The sequence below is a fragment of the Copadichromis virginalis genome, linkage group LG16 (genome assembly GCF_057382275.1).
Source record: "Copadichromis virginalis isolate Kocher_CV1m ecotype Utaka linkage group LG16, C_Virginalis_male_GT1.1, whole genome shotgun sequence".
NCBI lineage: Eukaryota > Metazoa > Chordata > Actinopteri > Cichliformes > Cichlidae > Copadichromis > Copadichromis virginalis.
Genome location: NC_140633.1, coordinates 31,893,466 through 31,919,634, shown reverse-complemented (window position 1 = coordinate 31,919,634; position 26,169 = coordinate 31,893,466). Strand labels below are relative to the sequence as shown.

The window sequence follows — 26,169 nt, the reverse complement described above, 5'->3', positions numbered from 1 at the left end:
TTCTGACTGAAGAGTGGGCTGCCAACCCACAAAATTACATCTGGAGGTTGTGCCTCTATGTGTCTGAACAGGCATATTACAACAGTGATCAGTGAGGATAGGGTGCACACTAATAACTGATTGTGTATTTTTTTTATTTTTGTAATCTGCAGGGTTGTCACTACAACAATATACAGTGCTTATTTTTCTTGTTTTGGTCCTCCTTCTGTTTGTTTTGTCACTGATTAAGTTAGGAAATTCAGTGGTCATTTGCCTGCTACACAAACTACACCAGAGAATTTACTCGTGGTGCATTATTAAATCCTTTGACTGTGTATTTGCTCTCTAAATAGTGTCAAAAACATCAGATAATGTCGGCTAGATCAGTAGAGACTGATTATTAGCTAAAGTTAGCTTTATCTAGTTTCCACCCAATGAACTGTTTTTATTTTGGTACTGTTCTGGTCGAATTGGGCTTCGTTGTTTATTTTAAATTGCCTTTAAGGAGAGTGAACTTAAATAGTGAAAACAGCCCAGACTTATTGGAAATGCACAATGATATACTTGTTTTTGAATCTTTCATCAAAGCTAGTTCCAGGGTTTCAAATGGCTGGAGTACCTTGCTAAGAATGCATCTTTCTGTTTATAATAATAATAATAATGGATACTTTATTGATCCCCATGGGGAAATTACTTGTTTTTTCTCTGCATTTGACCCATTCACTCAGTGAAGCAGTGGGCAGCCCACTAAGCAGGCGCCCGGGGAGCAGTGTGTAGGGACGGTACCTTGCTCAGGGGTACCTCAGGGTAGCCGTTAAGTGGATTCGAACCGCCGACCTTCCGATCATGGGGCGACCACTTTACCTACTGAGCTATCCCTGCCCGGGATCAGGTTTTTATCAGGTTTTTAGTAAGAATCTAAATAACAACATTTATGAAAGGCGGAGTTAGGAGTTGGCAGTGTTTACAGCAGATAAAAACAGCACATTTCAAAGTAAAAGTGAAGCAAAAAATACCTGATGAGACTGACGAGAGACCAGATGATGAGACCAGAGATGGAAAGTCAGAACAGTTGGCCTTCTGTGTGAAGGAGGGTGCAGTGAAGGAAAGGTTCATGGCCCAAATTTTGATGCTGCATCTACTGCAATTGAGAAACTACTGGTAGAGAAAGGAACTGATCAACTGAAAGTTGAGTCTGTGTAACATAGAATTACCACAGACTTGCAACAGTCATAGATTGGGGCATTTGGGGGTGTGCAATCCCATTTTAGAAAACAGTAACTTGAACTAATATACACTATATTTTCCCTTCATATCTGCTTTGCTATAAACTGTTTATTAGCAACTGGAAAAAATTCTGATAATCATGATTGAGTCGTTCCGTTTTTCACCCAAGAGCACGTGTATTATATTAAAACGGATTTTTTAAAAATCATTCTTATACATCATAGTCACCTAATTAGGTTGCTTTTGAAAATAACATTGTAATGTGTATCTAAAATGAGGTTTCATATCTCATCATACGCAGTACATTTGTTTTTTGCCGTCACGGACGCGTGGCCAATCCAAACAAATTCTTTCACTTCCCAGACCTGCGGTGGGAATTTACGAGGTGAAATCGAACGCACCAGCAGCCCGTTAGCAGTAAAGCAACGACCAAAAAAGAGACACTACAGCGGAGGACTGTGCGTAAGTAAAACATCATTTTAACGCCAAAACTGGCTGTTTTGTTTTTTTTTCACATGAAGTGACCTTTTTATAACTATTTTAGAGCTCAGAGGCTTTTCGGCACTGAAGCTCGGACCTGCTTTGGTTCCGTTTTGATCAAACAGACGAAAAAAAAGTTGATCTCATTTCCTCTTCTCGAGCGTTACCGTTATCATTCCTCTGATAGATTTTCCTCGGGGTTTAATATGTGGGAAACCAGTAAGTTATCTTACTTTAGCCAAGTGGCTTTCCTTCGATTACATAAACTACTGAAAGCACGCGGGGTGTCGCTGCTGGAGATGTGAGCGAGTTGTGGGTTCACGGGTCGCATTCCCCCTGATTAAACTGAAGTGTCTAAAGTCACGTTAGGAACGGTTGTACACATCAGACAACTTCACGTTAACAGCCGCCTTGTACAAAAAAGCGCCTGTTGCTACTTATCTAATGTTAAACGGTTAGAAAACACTTTTTGTCCTGAGTATACACCTAAGATAAAGAAAGAGGGCAGTTAGCGTAGCCTTAGTCACCCAGACAACTTCATGTCTTATTATCTGTAACAGTCCGAGAATTTCAGATTCGATAGGAGTGAAAACATCACTAATGTGGCTTCATGGGAATACAGCGGCTCCATTGTGTGTGCTTTATCTGATTGCACCAGCTTGGGAAAAGTAATATATTACACATTTACCCAGAGGATTGGCAGAGACTGGTTGATTTAAATCTTTACCTCATATTTTAAGTTCGGTACCATCTATAAAGTGCATTTCCTTGGAAAGAATATATTACTGAATTTCTGATTAACATCCTCCCTAACAAGTCAGCTACCAGAATACAATGCTGACACTATGTTGGTCCAGTAACTCCACAGATCACTTCCACTGTACTGATGAATGTTTGTAAAGCAGTAATAGCTTACTGCATTTAAAAAGAGGCCATGCAGTCTCTTTTTAAATACTTTTTAATTTGACCCTTTTTAAAAAAAAATCCAAATTATTTGTAGGTGATTATATTAGCTTTTTTTTTTTTGCAACAAGCTAACAGTTACTCTGTGTATAGTCCTGAAGTGGCCTCCACACAGTAGCATCCACACAGGAAGTGATTTGGTTGTTTCCTTCCCATAACATTGTCACTGGCTGTTGGTTGGTAGTGGATAGGATACCAGGCTCTGGTTGCTTAGGTAACACTTGTGTATTTACTCCCCTCGTGTGTCAGTCAATGATATCCTTTGCACTCATTGGTGGTCAGTTCAGTCAGTCAGGACTAAGAAAGGTTTAACTGCCATTAACTTTACTGATCTCTGGTTTCCAGTTTGATTGCAGTTGCTTCCATAGACTCCCGGTCCCACAGAAGTCTGTGGGAAACTAGCCCTGACTTTTGTAAGCACTTTTCAGATTTTGTATCAGGCGACACAGGATAAAATATTTATTTGATCAATTTTGGTCATTTCGTCACGAATTGGTTGCAAAACTCTTCAGTTTGATGCTTCATAACACAACTTGATGAACCTACACCAGAGGTGCCTCTGTCCATCTTTTGCACTGTGTTTTATACTGTATAGAGCAGTGGTCCCCAACCTTTTTTGCGCAATGAGCCGGTTTATGTCAGACAATATTTTCATGGACTGGCCTTTAAGGTGTCGTGGATAAATACAACAAAATAAAACGAGTACCGGTACCCAAAAAAAATTATTCATAACACACGGGAAAAGACCCAGGGAAACCAAAGTTAACAATAAATACCCTGTAAATCATACATTTCACACCGAGCCTCAACTCTTGTGGCCCAGTACCAAACAAAGTATCAAAGTTGTTTGGTACCAGTCCGTGGCCCGGGGGTTGGGGACCGCTGGTATAGAGGACACTCCTTTAAACTAATGGAGATAGTGGATCTGGAGCAGATGCCATGGAGAGTTCAGCAAGGTGATTCACAGGCCTCACTGCACGTACTGTCTGGACTGGACCCAGCTGCGCTCACCAGAAACTGGACTTCGGTATTGAGTTTGTACTGCTGCATGGGCTACAGCATAGAAGAGATCATTTTTTCCCTGATCATTAAACGTGTACATGGAGCAGTCTGAATGATCTAGCATCAAAAAACAATAGGAGGACATTTTTTTCTCTTGCTTTGATTTTAGATTGGAGCTTAAAGTGGCTAAGTTTAAAAAGATCTCCTTTTATCTTGTTCCAACTTTGTTTCAGCAAGTGTGCGTGTTTTATAAAGAGCGGCGTTTATGCAGGTGAGCAGCAGACTGAGTTAGTGGAGCTACGAGGTAAAAATGCAAAGAGGATGCAGATTTTTTTACCTGTTCAGCTGATAGCTGTCCACGTATGGTCACAAATTCTGGTCATCTGAATTTTTCATAGTTGCACATGAACATTTCTTCATGCTTGAAGTTTTTTTTTCTCATCAGTACTGTTGTGTTTTGTCTTTGGGCCCCACATGGTTCTTTACGAAGTATAAGGTGGTGCTTTAATAGGTGCATGTTAAACTCGACTGCGATTGGATGATTTATTGGGTCAATGGAGCAGATGGGCTAGCGCTAGTTAGAGTATGCTCACAGTTTCGAAACATTGCAGTTTCTTTAACAGCTCCATCCTGTTTCATTTGTTTGGCTGATATCTTCACATATTGTAAATTCATTAACACAAAGAAATCTATAAGACTTAAATAACCTATGTAAGACAGAAACCAACATAACAACATAGGAACAGTTTTGCTGTGCTATTTTCACCACAGGAGTTGATCATGGTGCTCAAACGTTATTTAAATTCCAGTGGGCAGCATTGCAGCAACCTGAGTTTTCTGCGACTCAGATTTCTGTAATAACATGATTACACATCCTGCTACAATAACAGTATTTGTTGACTGAGTGAGGTTCAGTCACTGCAGGAGAAAACCTCTTCACTGAAAAAATCCTACGACAAATCTGAAGTCTCAGAGTTGGTTAAAAACGACAGTAGAGTTTTTTTTTTAGAGTAACTTGTTGTAATATTTGTTGGAACTGTAATTGAAATCAAAATACACAGTTATTTGCACAGCCTTAATTCGAGCTGCTTCATTATAGCAAATGATTGCTTTCCATAATTGGACCTCGAAAACCACAGATTCTCTTGACTGTCATCTCAGCCTGAGCCGTGAGTGAGTTTTGGCTTTTAGAAAACACTTGAACAGAGGTGCATTTGAATTGTAACAGAAAACAAACGAGTAATCACTTTATCCTAATTATCCTGTTTTATTTAGAATCACTGGAAGACAAAATGTAAAAAGGAATTCCGATTAACCTTTCAGTGCTAGTATAATCACATGCCTGAAATGTTAAATTTAAGAATAAACTGTATTTATGCCAAAAGCTGGAACTTCCTGTGTTATAGTATCCAAAATATTAAAGAATGCCTATCACAGATTAGCTCAAATAAAATAGAAAAGTTCAGTAAAATAAAATCCAATAAGGTAAAATTTACAATCAAGAAGGAGTTCATTTACACAGAAAAGGTTAAATAAGATTAAAAAAAACAAGAGCGTCATAAACCAAAATCTATATTAAAAACAGAGCAGGTGCTTTGATTTGTAATAGAGGACAAAAAGAGAGCTTAAAAACAAAAAAGCCATTGTTTTAGCCTGAGGGGTGCTGAGGCGCAAAAGTCCACAAAGGTTGCTAACTTCCTGCATAGTCAGTTGCAACTGACCTCCAAAATAGCGATGGGAATTCCGGCTCTTTTTAGAGAGCCGGCTCTTTTGGCTCGGCTCACTAAAAAGAGCCGGCTCTTTTGGCTCCCAACTGGCTCTTCAGGTTGTTTTGTTGCTAGAAAGGTAGAAGCCTGGGGGATGCTAGTGTTAATTAATTTATTATCAACAACAATATAAAATTATGCACAAAAGGAATTACTAATGTTTTTTAAAAAATGTGGTTTTATTTATATATGTTTATATATAAATATATACGGTGGCCCCTAGAGACAAAGCACGTACAAACTCTGAAGCATGTACAAACTCCAAAACACATTTCTAGCGTTAACTGAACTTCCAAAACAAAGCTACCTAGATCACTTAAAGTACACAATTGAAAGCATATGTGTATTGTTTGTGTATTTATACACAGGCAGTCATATATATTCAAATAATTTAAAAAAATGTTAATTTACTTGGTACTTCGTGGCTTGTGTAACCACTAGGTAACAAAAGCTCAACACTGCCCCTAGCATCCTGGAGCACTTCCGTTGTGTTTTGTACATGTTTTGGAGTTTGTACGTGCAGACTGCAAACCAGGCTTTGTCATCCAACACAGCGTCTAACCTCACAAATGTGCTTCTGGAAAAATTGTCAGAAATTCCCATAAACACGCTCTTAAACATTATGGAAAGCCTTTCCAGGAAAGCTGAAGCTGTTATAGCAGCAGAGGGTGAGCTGACATCATATTAAACCCTGCGTATTAAGAATTAGATGTGACCCTGAAGTTCACAAGGCAGATGAGCCGATGCTTTAGGAAATATAGAAAAATATGGTGAAAAACAGCTGTTGCTCCATTTGATCCTAGATTTTAAGGACTGCATTCCTGAATATTGCTTTTTTTTCTCCATGAACAACAAAGTTATGGTCCCATTTATTCATGTGACTCTCAAGTATTTGGACAACACTTGGCTAGGTGTGTCACTTAAGTGTTGTGACCTCAGAGCTGTTTGCTCTTGTGACAGCCTGATAAGACAGCGGTCAAGTCCAAACAGAGGAATACTAATGGCTTTGTAAAACTGAGTATACTTCCTCACTTAGAGATGGAAAATTACTGCTCACAGTGAGAAAGAGCAACGCTATTAAAACTCAGCTTACATGTTATGTAAAAGCATCCTTAAATGAGTCACTGGTGCTGTTTAGTGACTTGTAGTAATATAACTGATATAACTAAAGCACCACTGCTTGTTCATGCGTATATTACACAGTAAACCGACCTTATATCCATCTGTGTTCTGGCATTTCACGGAATGATCGATTAGCTGATGAATGATAAAATAATAACAACAACAATAACAAAAGTCAGTAATTTCATTGTCCATTGGAAAAAGAACAGCCCTTAATATTTTTTTATGCTGTAAAACTAAATTACATTTAAAATGAGCCAGTAGTTCACGTTTTAAATTTTGGTCTTTTTTATATTTTCAACTTTTTGAAGGTGGCCTTGGGTTAGAATTCACAGGCTGGCTAGGCAATTTTTCTGTATTGAGTTTCCATGTTCTAAATGTGCCTGTTTTGGTTCTCTTTAGTACTCTAGCTTCGCTGTCTCTGCCACAACAAGTATTTAAATATATGTTTTTGAAATGCCAAACGATCATGTGTGTCATCAGCCATCCAGGACACCATCTATTAAAGCCAGAGAGAACATGCTGAGCGCAGTGTTTCCCATAGCTGTATTAGTTTTTATTTAAGCAGGAAGTGAAACTCTTGAAAATAAGCTTTATTTCCCTAGAGTGCTATGGGTGTTGGCATGTTTCAGGATACTGGGAGTAACTCCACCTCCAAGAGAATATATGAAGAAGCCATCCGTCAGGGAGAACATGAGGCTATCTAGTTAGCATCAACTGGACTTTCAAAATAAGAGTGAGGAGGATTATTCATTAGTAAAATAGCTAGTAAATGTGGGAACACAGAGACAGACGGCCACTCATACTCACATCCAGCCCTACATGCACTTCTGAATCACTAGTTAACCTCACATGCATCGCTTTGGACTGTGGCAAGAAGCTGTAGTACCCAAGCCACTGGAGGAACATGCAAACTCCAACCAGTAAGTGTCATGGTTGGCTGTGTGGTAGGCGGGCAAGCAGGAGTGGTGGATCCAAAATGCAGGACTCAGACACAGAAGTTCAGCTTAAAGCGCAGCTTTAATGCTGGAAAACCTCTTACTAACTAAACTCACCAAAAGACAAACAAAAACGCTGGTGGACTAAAACACTGAAGCACAAAACACTGAACTGGAAACAAAACACTGGCAACACGGAGGCAAAACACACACAGCTTGTTGAGGGTACGACGCAACACTGACTCAGAGAAACACAGGGTCTAAATACACTGGGAAGTAACGAGGAGAATGAGACACAGAAGGAGAGCACAGCTGGGGGAAATTAGAACTGACGAGACAAGCAAAGCAGGACACATTCACATAAGTCACGGACCTTCAAAGTAAAACAGGAAGGATCACACAGAGACGCGAACTTGACACCGTGGAGACAGCAACTAAGAAACACAGAGACATAAACCATAAGGCAGAGGACTCTAAGAACCGAGAGACACAGAGGGGAACCCAAACATGCAGACACAGACTTACACAGAACAGAGGGCACATAGAGAAACATGAAGGGCAAGGGATAGAAACTAGAAACCATAGCATAACTCACACCAAGTACAATAATACAAAACCCACAAAGAACTAAAACGCTGGGTCAGGAGACCCAGGACCCTGACAGTAAGGCCCCAAACAGCTGTTTGATTCAAATTCAGCACTGTAACTGAGTAACATTAAACTTCTTATAGGCTTGAAATTTCATATTTCAAAACTGCAGGAAATTACTGGATAAATGCTTCCCACAGTAGGGGTTCAGTCTGGATTTAGCCTGCTTTCTTTGTAGATGAGAAGCTTGAGTGTCAGTTTGAAGGTTTCTGCTTTGGCTCCTTGTTCAGATGCTGGGTGCTCTCAGTCGGTACTAAAAAGGTATCCAGTTGGTATCCGGGGCTATGGCTCCCCACGCCCTCTAGCAGATCATTACACGAAGGAACCTTTTAAATACAAGCGCGCTCATGCTCACAGGTGTACACACGGGTGCTCACAGACACAAACTACACCCTTTTTGGCTCCTACTTCTCCTCCTGTGTGCTGTCAATCCTACGTGCTGCACAATAATAATTAATATTTAGTATTTACTGTTATATTCACATAGATCATCGCAATGATGTTGTTTATTATATTGCTCTCTCTTTTTTGCTTGTTTTCTCTTTTGTCTTCCTCAACAGGTGATCCAGGTGATTGATATATGTATTTTTTGTCTGTTTGTTTTGTTGGTTTTTGTTTTTTGCCCTTTATCATCATTCCTCTTCCCCGCTGTTTTTCTTTCCCTCGTTCTTTCTCCCTTTTCTTTCCCCCAGTCATGTCTGTCCCGTGTGTAGTAAGCGAAAATAAAATAAAATAAACAATAAAAGCAAAGGTGAGTCAAATAGACCAATACGGCAAGGCCGGGATGGTCCATTTGGTCAAGTAATTCTGTTGGGCATCTTTCTTTGCCTTTAGATGATAATTCTGATGGCAAAAGAACCAAACGGGACAGGGGAAAAAAAAAAGGTATCCAGTTGTTTTGTGCGTCAGAACAGTTTTCCAAAGGCTGCTGTTGTCACTGGCCATCGGGTAAATGCAGAACAAACAGGATTCATTTGAGGAGTAAAGTTAATGTGCACTCAAACCAAATGTCTTCAGTAAATTAATTCAGGAGAAAAAAATTTGTTCATTTGATAAGAAGTTTATCATTCAACAAGGAAGAAGGAAGAAGAACGGTATAAAATTCTGTCAATGCCACAATGTGCATGTAAATAAAAGTTAATTTTGTCTTTCTCAGGACTCTGCAGGCAGTCGGAAAAAAGATGCAAATGAGGGAAAAGCTCTGATGGGTTCTAAAATGAAAGTTAAATTAGTGTAGTTGCGTGCAGGATCATAAGTACTAGAGTTTTTGGAAAGTTGAGTAAACTATGATTATATTATCGTGTTATATTATTATTATTACACTACAATTCTGGCTCTGTTTGAGGAGCGGTGCTCCAAAAAACTTGGTGTAGTCCCTCTGCTCTTTTAAGATATGAACTCGTGAATCTCCACTCATGTTCTGGTGATACAGACAGTTTTTAAAGCATTTATTGTGTAGTGGTTTGCACATTAGCTTAGAAAGTAAAAGGTTCCAGGGTCAGTTCCAGCCACAGACAGGTTAGGAAGGGCATCTGGCGTAAAACTGCCCAATCAAACATGTGGAGCTTGCTGTGGTGACCCCTCGTGAATACGGAAGCAGCTGTTGCTTGGGTTTTTCATTTGTCCTGTCTCCTGTAGTGCAGCCTTTGTTTCATCCACTTTGATCAGGGCCTGTTCACACGGACGGAGATGAAACTCATCGTTTTGCACCGTTTAACAACTTACAGCATCCAGGTGGAGTCAGTCAGCGGCTCTAGTATCTAAAAAATGTAAACTTTTAACAGAAAGAAGGCTATTTAGTCCTGCATATCATCGCACAATGAAGCTAAAAAGGTGCTACCAGTCTGTAACATTTGTTCTTGGCACTTTTTAGCTATGATAGTGGGTCCATATAACGCACGACTGTATACACTTACTTTCTTTTAGAAGATGTTCCAGTGAGAGTGAGGGCTGCCAGGTATGAGTCAGAACAACCCCTGTTTGTGGAAACAGCTCCCCCTGAGAAGCAGCCTGTCCCCATGCGACCGCTACAAGCACGCCTGCTGCAGCTACAATGCAAACGTCTACGTCCTTGGAGGCAGAGAGAACAGATGTCTGAGGGACTTCTGGAAATACAACGTGGGTAAGGGCCCCCATCCATTAATAGCCATGCATATATAAAGATGCAGATCTATATAAAGACGGATGACAGAATACTTCCTTAGAAGCGATATCCTTGTGGCTGGTCGCAGAATAGCCACTAGAAAGACCTCTTTTTAAGAATTACATATTAGGCAGAGTAGCCAAAAACCATGTTCAGGTACTCATTTACATAAAGCCCTCTCTTCAAATGACCAATTAGTCTACTACTTAAAACAGCACAAAAGAAACAGACAAATGTTATGACTTAACACTTTGATCTTCACTAAGATCTGTCCTTTCAGGTATGGTTATGATCACCTCCTGCTCTGCCCTGGTGAAGGCTACAATGCTTCAAATCTCCATCTTTTATATGCAGTCTTTTATTAAAAGATAGCACCAACTATTCCTATGGTATTTGGGCAACGCCTTTGTGCAGATGTAGAAAGTGTTGCAAGTCGTTCAAGTTTATATACACACTGTCATTCATGAAAAAAGATGCAACATTTATTCCACTTAAACTTTGCAAAGGATGTTTTTTGCTGCATTCTTATAAAACAGCCTCCTGTAATATTCTTTTTGTAATCATCAGTTAACAACACTGCTGTGTTCAATATTTCAGTGTCTGATGAATGGACCGAGTTGAGCTGCAGTGGTGAAGCGGCACCAGAGGAGCTAGAGGGACATTCTATGGTAGCTCACAAGGTACCTTCAATTTCTTTAATCATTGGACATAAAGCAGAGAGACCATCTTATGACAGCGGTGGGCATGCAGAGTATGTTTAACAGCTTTGAACTTTTCAGGGTTTCCTGTACGTGTTTGGAGGCCTGTTGGACTCTGCATACACCACATGCAGATGTGCTCTCTGGGTGTTTGACATCGGTGAGTTTCACTGCAGTGCAGCATGGGCTGGCAGCCAGTCACACTACTGTTGTAGTCAATTCTCAGGCTCAGCAGGTAAAACATGTTGCTGCATGTCGATCCTCCTAATCCCTGTAAAACGTTTCATTCCTCTGTGTCACTAAAGCTGAGAGAGAAACCTGAGAGGGTCTCCATGCTCATAACCTCACGACTCTAAAGACAATTAGAAACAACATAAGAAAAGGTGATTTACCCCAACACATATTTATCAAATGGAGGAAAACTGCAGCTGTGTTCATTTCCTGCTCTAACACTTCCTGTGTTCTTCACTTCAGCTCAGTTTTTATTCTGCTTGTTCCAACATAACCTAAATTCCATCTCATGCACAGTTTTTTTCAATTCTCACCACTTATTGTATATAAAATCATATCACATCTGTAAAAAGCCCCCGAAACGCCCACCCTCAAAATCAATTGGTTCTTTTGTTTTCATAAGAACTACAATATGTTTAATGAAGCAATTGTTTTACACACTTGTTACATTTTACCGAACTTGGATATTTTTAGAAGTATAAGCTCTTGAAGTTTTCGTTCCACTCCAAGTGTCACGATGTAAAGAAAAATCTAGTTTTTGTTCAGCATGATGGGATCTGTCATGACTTGCATAAAATGCAGCAGTTTCATTTCTTTGACATAGAGCAACAGAGACAAGCATTGAAAAAGTGCATTCTGGGTAAACTTTCAAGGTTAATATCCTTGGATGGATAGGTCAATGTAGCGATAGCTGTGGAGTGGAGAAACAACACTGGTGTTACCGCAATCTCAATAATAGTTAGGACAGATCACACTGATCAAAGCAAGTTATGGTCCTGAAGATGTTTTTCTAAGTTCGAATCTCAATTGAGTTGAAGGTCAAGGTCAGGGGTCAACTTCTCTTAAAATCACCTATGCTAGGAAGCGGACAGGTAGCACAGGTAGCTGGTGGTATTTCTAAATATGTTATTTATTAAAAATATTTTGCCTGGTTACATTTAAGCATTAAAAACGACAGGATTAGGTTTAAAACTGTCTTGGTTTAGGTTAAAATATAACATTTACCACGTCTTTTAAAGCCTCTCTACTTTGGCCAACTGGACAGTTTGTGTCCCTGTAACAATAGATTTCATAAGACTGGGCTGCACAACAGTGTGTGTCAGTGTATTTCAGAATTATTGCAGAAGTGCCTCTCCTCTTTGTATGTTAGCCTTTACTTACTTTTTTTTGTCTTGGAGTAAGGCTGACAGATGTTGTAAAGATATCATATCCATTTTATTGTACGTCACTCTTTTAGTTTAATTTTCTTGTGTCATTTGTGTTTCAGCAAAGCAGAAGTGGGTGCAGTGGCAGGGAAAGAGGAGCTTGCTTCAGGTACCGAGTGCTTTTCATATCTAAATGATAACATGTTCTCTGTCTATAGAAAACAATCAGATGGTTAGATCTCATTATCAGCTTATAACAGAAATAATTAACCGCTCAGTCCTCGTGTGCTGCCGTTTGTTTTGTGTCACGCAGTCACAACACTTGGAAGCACATCAGTGAACACTGTGCACAGTTCCTGCCATCCTTTGCTTGTTTTAGCTTGTATCAGCAGAACAGAAGTCACACACTACCCACATATTTGTTAGAACTTTAAAGGTCAAATAAATTGATTTGCAGTGTTTCCCCACAGAATGGATATAGCTAAGTAGGAAGAGGATCACCAAAGTAGGAAGAGAAAGGTTAGGGTTAGGTTGAAGAAGCCCAAATTTAATGCATTTTTTGTGACTGTTCAATCAAGGTCATAGAAGTAGCTTACCATCTATTCTAAATGTATTTCTCTCTCTTTCTGTGTGCAGACCCAAATGCCGACCAACAGGAAGGGCCACAGCACCGTGGTGCTCGGCTCTGCCATGCTCATGTACGGAGGATTCATTGACATGAAAGGCACCTCCCAGGATTTCTGGAGTTTGGACTTTAGTGAGTTTAAAACTGACAAAAGGGAGAATTCAGTCAGCTCCTTCCATATAAAACTAACCAAATCTTAAAATTCCCACCTCACACCCTCAAAATCAGCTGACCTTTTATGGTATTTGCCAGAGTTACTATCAAAAGATTAATTGTAGCTTTTGTTCAGCATGATTTTTCTATAAGCAACTTTGAGCATTAATATAATGGGATAGATCATAAGTTCAGTAAACTGCATCAGTTTAGTCCCACTTGATGCCAAGCTCATCTTCTAGCTGTGATTCCATCTTGGTCAATATAATTTTATAAACTGCTCATATTTACCAGTGTGAATGTAGTTTATAGCTGTGAGATGGAGAAACAAATTGACAATTAAACTGAGCTGAACCGTTTCTAGGAGTGAAGTCTCACCCATATTCAGTTAGAGGGCAGCATGTGAACATCATCAGCATTGTGACACATGCAAACACAATGTGAGCTGCAGAATGAGCATTAATTATAGATACTTGTTTGTGTGTGTGTTAATGGCAGATACCATGTCTTGGTCCCTGCTGAGTGGCTCTCAGCAGGACTCATTAGGCCCAGGCCCCAGACACAGTCACTCAGCTATAGCCTATCAGGGCTGCGTGTACCTGTTCGGAGGCTTAAAAGGTTTACGGGAGCAGAGAGACTTCTGGAAGTGGAATTCCAGCAGCCAGACATGGAGTTCACTCAAGTAAGTGCGGAGTTTGTCTGTATTTTTGAAAACTGGATGCAGTGAAAAAGATCAGTCTCGACATTAAAACCACTGACAGGTAGTGATGGGCAAACTGAGACATACAAAGTCGTTGTGCCAGCACTGGATCATGGTTTCAAAACAATTTCACAGCCATCTCCACAGCGACACCTGCTGGCTGCTTTTGTGTCAGTACTTGAACAGGCTATTCTGTGAAACAACACAGACAAGCATTGCAGATTTCTAGACAAATCTACATGTTATACCAGACTATCAATAGTTATGATCAATACATGTTTTGGAGAACTTCCTTTACAACAAAATAAGAAATACTTTGGAATGGTTAAAGACAGCGATGACTGCAATGAACTCTGTGTTTCAGCATTTTGCTGTGGTTGTGTTAACGTACATGAGGCTGTTTCAGTTACTTACTAATTCAGTGCAATACAAAACAAGCCAGTTTGTAAATAATGTATACTGAAAATAGCTGCTCTGTTCATCATGATGTCCACACAAGGTCTGTGGATTTGACTGCGGCTCATTTTGTAAATAGGTTAAGTAGAGGCCCCAATATCATTTATTCTCTTTGTGACTGAATATAGCTAATTACACTTATGGAAAATGAATAAAATAAGAGAAAAATGAAGCAATACTGTCTACATTTGTCATATGCAAAGATTTTTATTCACGACATTTTGAGTCTTTTTGGTTTTTCAGCTATTCTTAGGTGAGTCAGATGTTTTTTCATTATTATTAACTGACATCCCTAACCTTGGAAAAAGTCCATTCACGAGGCACACTTATTGCAGGTATACATAAGTCTTTTTTGCCATGATATAAAGGTGTGAATATGTAACACATCACTCCTGTGAATATACTACTGGATCATATGCCCCTTGAAGGAATTCATCTCTGTGGGTTTCACTAACCTGGCTGTCAAAAAGTTCTATGTTTTTTTAATCCTGTGCTGTGGTTATTGTTTTTGCTGCTGCTGACTCTTAAGCTTTCTGGGAGTTTTTACTATCATTATATTTGGTCTACACTCTGACAATAAAACCTAGAAGCTGTAGGTAAGCCGCCTGTTGAAACTATAGTTAAATGCACCAGCAATGAACCCAGACCCAGAGTCATTCTAAATTAGCTCACACTGGCTCTTACAGATGGTCAGCCTCTAAAAAACACAACTTTGCTCATTAGCTTTTTCAATTTAGGCCCAGTTTATACAGGGAGTGCAGAATTATTAGGCAAGTTGTATTTTTGAGGAATAATTTTATTATTGAACAACAACCATGTTCTCAAAGAACCCAAAAAACTCATTAATATCAAAGCTGAATGTTTTTGGAAGTAGTTTTTAGTTTGTTTTTAGTTTGAGCTATTTTAGGGGGATATCTGTGTGTGCAGGTGACTATTACTGTGCATAATTATTAGGCAACTTAACAAAAAACAAATATATACCCATTTCAATTATTTATTTTTACCAGTGAAACCAATATAACATCTCCACATTCACAAATATACATTTCTGACAGTCAAAAACAAAACAAAAACAAATCAGCGACCAATATAGCCACCTTTCTTTGCAAGGACACTCAAAAGCCTGCCATCCATGGATTCTGTCAATGTTTTGATCTGTTCACCATCAACATTGCGTGCAGCAGCAACCACAGCCTCCCAGACACTGTTCAGAGAGGTGTACTGTTTTCCCTCCTTGTAAATCTCACATTTGATGATGGACCACAGGTTCTCAATGGGGTTCAGATCAGGTGAACAAGGAGGCCATGTCATTAGTTTTTCTTCTTTTATACCCTTTCTTGCCAGCCACGCTGTGGAGTACTTGGACGCGTGTGATGGAGCATTGTCCTGCATGAAAATCATGTTTTTCTTGAAGGATGCAGACTTCTTCCTGTACCACTGCTTGAAGAAGGTGTCTTCCAGAAACTGGCAGTAGGACTGGGAGTTGAGCTTGACACCAACCTCAACCCGAAAAGGCCCCACAAGCTCATCTTTGATGATACCAGCCCAAACCAGTACTCCACCTCCACCTTGCTGGCGTCTGAGTCGGACTGGAGCTCTCTGCCCTTTACCAATCCAGCCACGGGCCCATCCATCTGGCCCATCAAGACTCACTCTCATTTCATCAGTCCAAAAAACCTTAGAAAAACCAGTCTTGAGATATTTCTTGGCCCAGTCTTGACGTTTCAGCTTGTGTGTCTTGTTCAGTGGTGGTCGTCTTTCAGCCTTTCTTACCTTGGCCATGTCTCTGAGTATTGCACACCTTGTGCTTTTGGGCACTCCAGTGATGTTGCAGCTCTGAAATATGGCCAAACTGGTGGCAAGTGGCATCTTGGCAGCTGCACGCTTGACTTTTCTCAGTTCATGGGCAGTTATTTTGCGCCTTGGTTTTTCCACACGCTTCTTGCGACCCTGTTGACTATTTTGAATGAAACGCTTGATTGTTCGATGATCACGCTTCAGAAGCTTTGCAATTTTGAGACTGCTGCATCCCTCTGCAAGATATCTCACTATTTTTGACTTTTCTGAGCCTGTTAAGTCCTTCTTTTGACCCATTTTGCCAAAGGAAAGGACGTTGCCTAATAATTATGCACACCTGATATAGGGTGTTGATGTCATTAGACCACACCCCTTCTCATTACAGGGATGCACATCACCTAATATGCTTAATTGGTAGTAGGCTTTCGAGCCTATACAGCTTGGAGTAAGACAACATGCATGAAGGGGATGATGTGGACAAAATACTCATTTGCCTAATAATTCTGCACTCCCTGTAGCTGTATTGTCCTAATCGCTCCAGCAGTTTAGCAAATTACAAGCTTGCTACATTGCTTTTCATTTTTTAAGTTAAAGTACTTTTTGCTTCCTAGTGTTTCTTTATTCACATTTTTTTTACCTGTGTTTTAATTTGTGAAACTATATTTTAGTTGTAATTTATTTATTTTTTTAGTTTTGCTTTTAAAGAACTTTGTGTTTCAAATCAAGAAACTAATTTGCTTCAGATGATTTAAATGATTTATTCCAGATAGAGTGGTGTAATGCAGAGTAATGAGGCGTGGTGTTCATGGCAAATTGTAAAGGGTGAGAAATGAGTCAAACCTTGTAAAACAAATGCAGTTTTTAGCATAAAGAGTAAAGCAAAGAGCAGGAGGAACATAAAGGGAAGGTCAAGACTCACGAGAAAACTTGACAAGCAGTCTGTTGCAGCTCCTCATCTGAATATTCCCACATAACACAACATGGCAGAAGAACCTGATCCAGTTGATGAGACAGAGAATCCTTCAGCAGCGGCTGAAAAGACTGGGATCACTTTTCAGCCGCTGCTGCCTCGTGCTGACAGGCTGACATGTGAGGTGGAAACACTGATTGTAGTGTGTCTGTTGAAAAAAAAAAAAAGGAAAGAAAGAGTCCTGAGGAACCGTCTCTTTAATGGTTTAGTAATACGTAAATTTATGTATATAAAGAGCTTCAGATCACTGAGATTTACATCTGGAGACTTGTTTTTCTTTTGTTGTTTTTTTTGTTCTGGATGACTGAATATGTTACATGTAAAGACTTGTGGATTGATTCGTCTGGCGTTATGAACATGAACAGCAGTTTATCAGGACTAATGATTAGCCGGTCAGTAGCATAGTCAGGACTAACGTCACTTGTTTTTGCCCCCTGAGGCACAGGTATCATACAGCAAATGGAAAAAAAACAGACAGACAGTGTGACCCTAATAACACAATGTTACGGGAAGGTCTTGTGATTTCTAATGGTGATAACCTGACTTTGTAGGTTGTAAACCGTTACAGTTACATTTAAGTAAAGTCTGAGAAAAATATGAGAGCTTAAGATGCAGATGTAATTGTTTGTTTCTCACCTCCCCTCCAAACTTTCTCTGGTTGGTTTAGAGGCGTTTTATGGCAGGGTTCCTGAAATGAACTGACTGAGTGCTGCCAACTTACAGTGGGGCAAAAAAGTATTTAGTCAGCCACCGATTGTGCAAGTTCCCCCACCTAAAATGATGACAGAGGTCAGTAATTTGCACCAGAGGTACACTTCAACTGTGAGAGACAGAATGTGAAAAAAAAAAAAATCCATGAATCCACATGGTAGGATTTGTAAAGAATTTATTCGTAAATCAGGGTGGAAAATAAGTATTTGGTCAATAACAAAAATACAACTCAATACTTTGTAACATAACCTTTGTTGGCAATAACAGAGGTCAAACGTTTACTATAGGTCTTTACCAGGTTTGCACACACAGTAGCTGGTATTTTGGCCCATTCCTCCATGCAGATCTTCTCGAGAGCAGTGATGTTTTGGGGCTGTCGCCGAGCAACACGGACTTTCAACTCCCGCCACAGATTTTCTATGGGGTTGAGGTCTGGAGACTGGCTAGGCCACTCCAGGACTTTCAAATGCTTCTTACGGAGCCACTCCTTCGTTGCCTGGGCGGTGTGTTTTGGATCATTGTCATGTTGGAAGACCCAGCCTCGTTTCATCTTCAAAGTTCTCACTGATGGAAGGAGGTTTTGGCTCAAAATCTCACGATACATGGCCCCATTCATTCTGTCCTTAACACGGATCAGTCGTCCTGTCCCCTTGGCAGAAAAACAGCCCCATAGCATGATGTTTCCACCCCCATGCTTCACAGTAGGTATGGTGTTCTTGGGATGCAACTCAGTATTCTTCTTCCTCCAAACACGACGAGTTGAGTTTATACCAAAAAGTTCTACTTTGGTTTCATCTGACCACATGACATTCTCCCAATCCTCTGCTGTATCATCCATGTGCTCTCTGGCAAACTTCAGATGGGCCTGGACATGCACTGGCTTCAGCAGCGGAACACGTCTGGCACTGCGGGATTTGATTCTCTGCCGTTGTAGTGTGTTACTGATGGTGACCTTTGTTACTTTGGTCCCAGCTCTCTGCAGGTCATTCACCAGGTCCCCCCGTGTGGTTCTGGGATCTTTGCTCACCGTTCTCATGATCATTTTGACCCCACGGGATGAGATCTTGCGTGGAGCCCCAGATCGAGGGAGATTATCAGTGGTCTTGTATGTCTTCCATTTTCTGATGATTGCTCCCACAGTTGATTTTTTCACACCAAGCTGCTTGCCTATTGTAGATTCACTCTTCCCAGTCTGGTGCAGGTCTACAATGCTTTTCCTGGTGTCCTTCGAAAGCTCTTTGGTCTTGGCCATGGCGGCGTTTGGAGTCTGACTGTTTGAGGCTGTGGACAGGTGTCTTTTATACAGATGATGAGTTCAAACAGGTGCCATTCATACAGGTAACGAGTGGGGGACAGAAAAGCTTCTTACAGAAGACGTTACAGGTCTGTGAGAGCCAGAGATTTTCCTTGTTTGAGCTGACCAAATACTTATTTTCCACCCTGATTTACGAATAAATTCTTTACAAATCCTACCATGTGAATTCATGGATTTTTTTTTTCACATTCTGTCTCTCACAGTTGAAGTGTACCTCTGGTGCAAATTACTGACCTCTGTCATCATTTTAAGTGGGGGAACTTGCACAATCGGTGGCTGACTAAATACTTTTTTGCCCCACTGTAATTCAAAGACATTATCAGAGGTGCACGTCACAGAAATCACTGCGCATTAGAGCTCTGAAACTGATGAAGGAGACTTGGAAATCAAGTTTGCATCCAGATCAAAGGGAAATTTTACTGTCTGCATATTCTTGGTGACAAACGTACCACAAATAGACTCACTGTTTTTCTAATCTGTGATATATCAGCTTTAATTCCCAAAGTGTGAAAAGAGCTTTGGCAAAAGGAAAGGAAAAAGGGGGCAGGAAGCTTGTAGTGTCTGCTGTGACACACAGATGTATCTGCAGTCAGTTTTTTGGTGTCCTCAAAACACACAAGAGTCAGTATTAAACTCAACACCTCACTTTAAGATGTTTTTCCACAGATCATTTGCCTCACCCCTCTTTTGTGTCCTCAGTTCCTCTCTTAGCGTATTAGTCTTAGCCCCTCCCTACCACAGAGAGCAGAGGAGGCAAGGAAGAGACACAAGGAGAGGAGTCAAGGCAGCTGGTGTTCAACAAAAAGAGATGTCCGTCCTTTAAATACGATGAGTGACACATCTGTCAGAAATAGATTTATCATCCCAGGTTTAACAGTGCAAATGATGTGTTTTATATCCAGGGGTAATTTTAATAAAGTAACATGGCACAACACGCCATATAGAAATATTATCACACATACGATCACACATGGATCAGCAGATTATCGATTACAGCTCCTGGTGCTCCCAGCACTTCCTGTCTGACCGGTCTGTTTAGCTCTGATGTTTTTAGCACTGACTGCTGAACTTATTTGGCATCATTTGGTGTGCTCTTTCCTGCTAACACCACCTGTGGTTGTTTTTCTCAGGTACGGCCCTCCTAAACTCACAGGACACTCAGCTGTCACCTATAAAGACTCAATGCTCCTTTTCGGTGGAGGCGAGACCCAGGACTCTCCAAAGAACTGCCTGTGGAGATACAGCTTCATCACTCAGACCTGGATGCAGCTCACCACACTCCCGGGCTCCAACCCCCCAGACAAGATTCACCATTGCTGCACTGGTCTGGGTCCCAGCTACAAAACCAGTAGCACCAGCAAGAGCTTCTGCTCAGACTCAGGACTCCAGCCCAGGTTACTGGGAGGGAAACTCAAGCCGTTTAAGAACAAGTGCTTCCCAGCACCAGATAACGCTATAGAGCTGGAGACTTTCACTCCAGACAGAGAAGCCAACAGAAGTTCTTCAGAACTGGAGACCAGCAGAGAGGCCTTAATAGAGATAGATGGTCAGCGTATTGGAAGCTGCCTGACATTTGAGAACAAAGCATTCATGAAACAATGGAGCTGCTCAGAGGAGGAGGCGCTGGAGGACAAGGATGGAGACATCACTCAGCATCTGCCCGACCTGCTGCTGGTGCTCGGCGGAAAACCTTGTACGAGAACCAGCCCCATCTCCATGTGGCAGGTGACGATGATTGACTGAATAAACGATTCTGTTCTCTGCGCGAGAAGCAGGTTTTAATAGGTGTTACTAGCTTTCTGTGAAAAAGAAAACAACATGAAATATTTTTATACTTTTGTACAGTTTCAGTGTTTTGATTTTTACATTTTTTGCAACATTCAAGTAAATTTTGGGGAAATGGCATTAGCATGAGCTGTGTCCTGTTAACAGTGAATGTGAAAAAACACAGTATCTGTTCTGTGTATCTGTTTATAGTTTCTGTAAGAACAGGGAAGGTATTGGAATCAGATCTTTAGTGAACATCAGCCCAGAATTTCACAGTCATTTATTCCTGTATTAATAAAGACAGAATAGTGCATTTTTATTCTTGGTTGTACTCCCATTGTACACTTCATTAGGTACACCATGCTACCACCAGGGTGGACCTACTTTAGTTAATTGTTCATGGCACAGATTCACCCAAGTTTCTGCAAACATTCCTCAGAGATTTTGTTCCACATTGACATGACAGCATCACACAGTGGCTGTACAGTGAACTCATTGTCATCTTCATGATACCAGATACCAGATATGTGGCACATCATGTTATCCTGCTGGAAGCAGCCATCAGAAGATGGATACACTGTGGTCATACAGATAGGCAACAGCTATACTCAGGTATCTAATGAACTGAAAAAAGAGCAAAACAGAAATAAATGAAAAATAAGCATTATTTAATTAACATTAAAATAAGTATTTGCAGTGTCAGAAGGCTTTGGAGTGTCTGTATTTACCATTGGTACTTACTGAGGCAGGGACATCTAAAGAGTGAGTCAGCTCTTTGTGTTGTGATGGATTATTTTATTCTTCTGACCTCCTTAAATCTGTCCACGATCAATACCACACATCACATGAGACAGAACAGCTAATCTAAAGCTGAACACTTTCAAACAAAAAATCAACTGTAATGAGCAAACCTGCTAAGAAATACTCATTCAAAATACACAAACTCCCTTCAGGTGGTGCCAACAAAGGTGAACGTGTGTCTGAGTGAGTTAAGAATATTTCTACTCGAGTAAAAAATATTTGAAATTGTGTTGCATTCGTTCGTCAGCTGAGCTTCTCCCACAGCTCCTTTTAAAATGACCAAAATTGTTTCATTTATGTTCTCATATTTTTATAGAAATATAGCTTCATGACAGAAATTCTTACCTGTTCTATGAAAAGGACATTTAAACAATTCCCATCTGTTACTTCTTACAAAACAACTTCTTTGTTTTAATAAAAGTACAAAAAGTAAACTGAACGTATGTTTGAGTGAATTACAGTATGCTTATATTATTTAAGATGGCGACTGTGCAATACTTTGATAAACAACATATTGCACTGGAGACCTCACAGTCAGACTCTTTGTTACCTCCATGCTTTACTTTCAAACTAAATCCAAACATCTGGGCTGCAGATGTGGAAGATCGGCAAGATTTTTGACAGAAACAGAAAATCTATAGATCACTCAAATATCTGAAGAGTGTCAAAGTCATACCAAATTCTCTAAAAGGATTCTTTTTTTTTTTCAAATAAAAAGTATTGCAAAAGTACATCGAAATGTCACCTAAAGGTCAGTGAGGAATATTAGTGAGTTGTAAAATAATAGTGTGCTGAGTGCGTCCTTATGCCAGGACACAAACTTAACAAAAACAAAAAGGAAATTGTGATAAAACTTCGAAACACTGAACCTGCCCGCTGATCAGCTCCTCTTACTGACCCCACAGCTGTGACCGTTTGGAAATGTTTTCACCTGCTCAGAAATTTGAACACAGGTCAGCCTGACAATCTTCTAAATCTGTTTGAAGTGCAATCAACGAATGCTTTCACCTAACAGTAATGTCAGCTACACTACACAAGAGGGCGCCACATCTCCACAGACTCCATCAACGAGCTCCAGAAGATGAACTGCTTACCTATGTCTGTTTTCACTTCTGACTAAAAATCCCTTTGGACTCACAGATGGGTTTGATTTCATCTTTTTAAAAAAAACAAAAAACGTGTGTCTGTTTTTAAAAAGAACTGTCGTTTACATCATGAATTCATGGCTGTTTAAAGGGGATTGAGCAGGTCATGAAAATCTGAAGTTTTTATTACATTAGATGCAAATATTGTCACCGAGGGGCTCCCGTACCTTCACTGTAACTGATGTAGTTTGTACAATGGTGCTGTTGTGTCCTGTTTGCTGTCTGTGCTTTATTTTTTGAGTAATGTGTAACACTTTAATGTAACTGCCTCAGAGTTACTGGATGTCTAAAAAGATCTCTATATGACCATTGGCGCTTTATTGCACTGAACTTTTATGACTTTTATGATTTTCTAAATTTAAACATGTTTCATGGCTGACCCTCTTTTTCCCCAGAATGTCCTGTTAGAAATGCCAAGGCTTCAAATGTTTTTCTTAATCCACTTCTGTAAATTGTCCCTGTAAAGTGCAACAAATCCTCATGTTTGAGGTTTGCTAAAACCCACTCTTTAAAAATGAAAAGTTACATATTTTTGAAAAATATCTGTGGACTTCAGGCTGGGTTTACCAAAAAAAAGGGAAGTCAGAATGTAAACCTCAGAAACTTTGGATTTCCACTTGATTTTACAGAGACGTTCAGTGAATTTGAACACTGGGTCTGCCTAGAATCTCAGCATTAATAAAATGCTAAATAGAGTTCATGTGGACCTTTATTGATCCAACTTTTATTTTCTCTCTGAAGTACATCTGTTCTGGGGTTACTCTGGCTTTGCGTGAGTACACCTGTAGGAGAGTAACTTAATCAGCTATTATGCTGCAGACCAGGCTGCTCTAATCCATCGCCGCCGCTGCTGCTCTTCATTTCTTTTGACCTATTGACCTACATTGCTGCTACACACATGACACACAGACGCTTCTGAAAACTACAACAGGCACTCTTACTGGGACTTAAAGGCTGCACAGTCTAATCTGACTGCTGTGCAACATACTGGCCCTCATTTAGAGCAGCAGGTGCCTTTTCCTTTGGAGATTGTAGTTCTAAAGACCCGATGAAAGCAATCCAACACTGATGTTTTCTTCTTATGTAGTTAAATTGAGAGGTTATTACCAAAAGATCACACACCCCTGTTCTCTGCTGGACATCGGGGCGGGGGGGCTGGGAGGAGGTGTTGGCCGTCCGATTGGGATCTGGGATGCGGGGCCTCCCCGCTGCTGCGGAGCCTGGGGCGGTCTGCTTGCCTCCACCCCGGGGGAAAAGGTAACATCTCCTGGGTCTAGGTGCAGTTTCCCCCTCCAGGGGTGAGGGTACCTGGACCTGGGGTATAGAGTTTGTTTGGGGAGTGTGATTGTGCGTACAGTGTCCATGTATGTCTATCCCTACGTTGAGTGAGTGCTGAGTATTTGTATATGTGTGCATGAGGGTGGGAATGGATGTTTGTGTCTGTGTGTGCCTGTTTGTCTGTGTTTCTATGTCAGGTTGGGTCTTACACTCCACCTCTCTGGGAACTCCCAGGCCCTCCAAAGGCCTATCTCCCCTCACCACACTCCCTGCGGGTAACTGATGCCCTCAGGGGTTGGTGCGTTGGTGGTTTTTGGTGTCCGGGGCTGGGCGCTCAGGTAAAGAACCAAATGGGACAGGCAAAAAAAAAAGAAAAAAAAAAGAGAGTAACTTAATCAGCTATTATGCTGCAGACCAGGCTGCTCTAATCCATCGCCGCCGCTGCTGCTGCTCTTCATTTCTTTTGACCTATTGACCTACATTGCTGCTCCACACATGACACACAGAAGCTTCTGAAAACTACAACAGGCACTCTTACTGGGACTTAAAGGCTGCACAGTCTAATCTGACTGCTGTGCAACATACTGGCCCTCATTTAGAGCAGCAGGTGCCTTTTCCTTTGGGGATTGTAGTTCTAAAGACCCGATGAAATCAATCCAACACTGATGTTTTCTTTTTATGTAGTTAAATTGAGAGGTTATTACCAAAAGAGTGAAGTATAAAATATCAAGTGTTATAAGTATTATAACATCCCTTTACAAATGGATTATTACATTTAATCATTATATTTAAAAAAAACAAAAGCAGATGACATTTTTAAAAATCCAGTTTACATATTTTTTTAATGCATTCAGCATTAAAAGCTAAAATTTCAGATGTGATATTCAGACTCTTAGTTTTTTCAAAGCCTGTTTGACAGCAGTTACATTGTGGATATCTTGGTTGAGTGTGTACAGACTCTTGGATTTGGGAAGTTTCTCCCACTCTTCCAAGGAGATCATCTCAAGCTTGGTTGGGCTGGATGGGGAGTCTCCTGTCCCTGGAGAAATCGCTGTTGAACATCTAACCTTCAAACTGTGGATATGCTTGGCTGAAATCACCCTAGCAACCATATCTACTAGTTGAGGAATGCCTCCACAGCATGATGCTGCCTCCACCATGCATCACTGCAACGGTGGGCGTATCAAGTAAAGAGCAGTGCCTGGTGTTTTTCCTGGAGTTCTGCCAGCGGGTATAGTTTTTCTTGCATCAGACATGGCAGTATGTTTCCTTGTGTGCTGCTCATGGACCTTACAGCCGCTGTGATGTCACTCATTGGTTTCAGTCTCTAAGCTCCGAAGTATCCGCCATGTTTTGTTGGAGTAGAATTCCACATATTTTGAGGCCCGAGGCTCCAGAAAGATCATAGACTGTATGGAAGCATCACACAGATTAGTGTGATGCTCAGTAACATGCAATTGAAATTTTAGAGAATCACTCATTTAAACTGAAGTATAAACTTTTAGGATGGTAGGGTAGGTATTCTGGACGATGGCCGAGAGGACACCCTAGTTTGCTATTGAGGCTGCAGATGACTAGATGACTAGAACTATTCTACATACATGCATTGACAGCTGTAGGGCCAAACAGGCATTTCGATAATACTTAACCCCCTGCTGGCCCTGGGACCATTTTTGTACATTGTAGTTTTTCAGTTACAAGCCATTTGCACTGTGTTGAATAGAATATAGCCAAATTCTCTAAAAAAAAGTTTGGCATAATTTCATTTCAAAATTCAAGTCTGACTTCCTTAAATTAGCTTCAGTGGCTAAGCTAACAATACACATCCTCTTAGAGCCCTAGGGGCCGTTTGCAGCCCCATTGACTTCCATTATAAACGCTATTTTTCACTGCAGAATTATTACCGTTAATGTCTTGGTGATTACTTATGTTTCCGTTTCGTTTTGCAGGACGGGCCTTAGAGTTGTAATTTTTTTATTTGTCCACCGGGTGGCGCCCTTGCTCCACATTTGACCCCGGGCTGGAAAACAGTGGGCTGCTTAAACAGACCTGCGGGAAATGAAGCCTCATTTCCAGCGTGCAGCAGCGGCTTCGCCCGCTGATCAGGCG

At 40.6% G+C, this 26,169-nt stretch overlaps 1 protein-coding gene and 1 long non-coding RNA gene across 3 annotated transcripts; one reads left to right on the top strand and one right to left on the bottom strand.

Moving 5' to 3' along the window:
* Positions 1 to 1,583: 1,583 nt before the first annotated feature.
* On the top strand, positions 1,584 to 20,908 carry klhdc3l (kelch domain containing 3-like). Of its 2 annotated transcripts, none has more exons than XM_085434429.1 (8): positions 1,584 to 1,668; positions 10,055 to 10,247; positions 10,866 to 10,948; positions 11,048 to 11,126; positions 12,465 to 12,511; positions 12,979 to 13,099; positions 13,619 to 13,802; positions 20,200 to 20,908. In XM_085434429.1, exons 2-8 carry the CDS (start codon positions 10,085 to 10,087, stop codon positions 20,810 to 20,812), a joined length of 1,290 nt encoding a protein of 429 aa, XP_085290555.1. In that variant the 5' UTR covers positions 1,584 to 1,668; positions 10,055 to 10,084; the 3' UTR covers positions 20,813 to 20,908. The 2 variants fall into 2 exon arrangements, with proteins under 2 accessions (XP_085290555.1, XP_085290554.1); XM_085434428.1 differs by having other exon boundaries at positions 10,052 to 10,247.
* Positions 20,272 to 24,392, bottom strand: LOC146691132 (uncharacterized). Its single transcript, XR_014915536.1, has 2 exons — positions 24,277 to 24,392; positions 20,272 to 24,096 (listed from the first exon to the last, which is right to left on the bottom strand). It is a non-coding gene; the product is annotated as an uncharacterized LOC146691132 (long non-coding RNA).
* Between the last annotated feature and the right edge of the window lie 1,777 nt (positions 24,393 to 26,169).

Bases quoted from the DNA above. Each gene is read 5' to 3' on its own strand.
- klhdc3l (XM_085434429.1), top strand. From the start codon at position 10,085: ATGAGTCAGAACAACCCCTGTTTGTGGAAACAGCTCCCCCTGAGAAGC. The intron at 10,949-11,047 runs GTACCTTCAATT...TGAACTTTTCAG, and splicing joins ATTCTATGGTAGCTCACAAG to GGTTTCCTGTACGTGTTTGG. The intron at 13,100-13,618 runs GTGAGTTTAAAA...TGTTAATGGCAG, and splicing joins TTTCTGGAGTTTGGACTTTA to ATACCATGTCTTGGTCCCTG.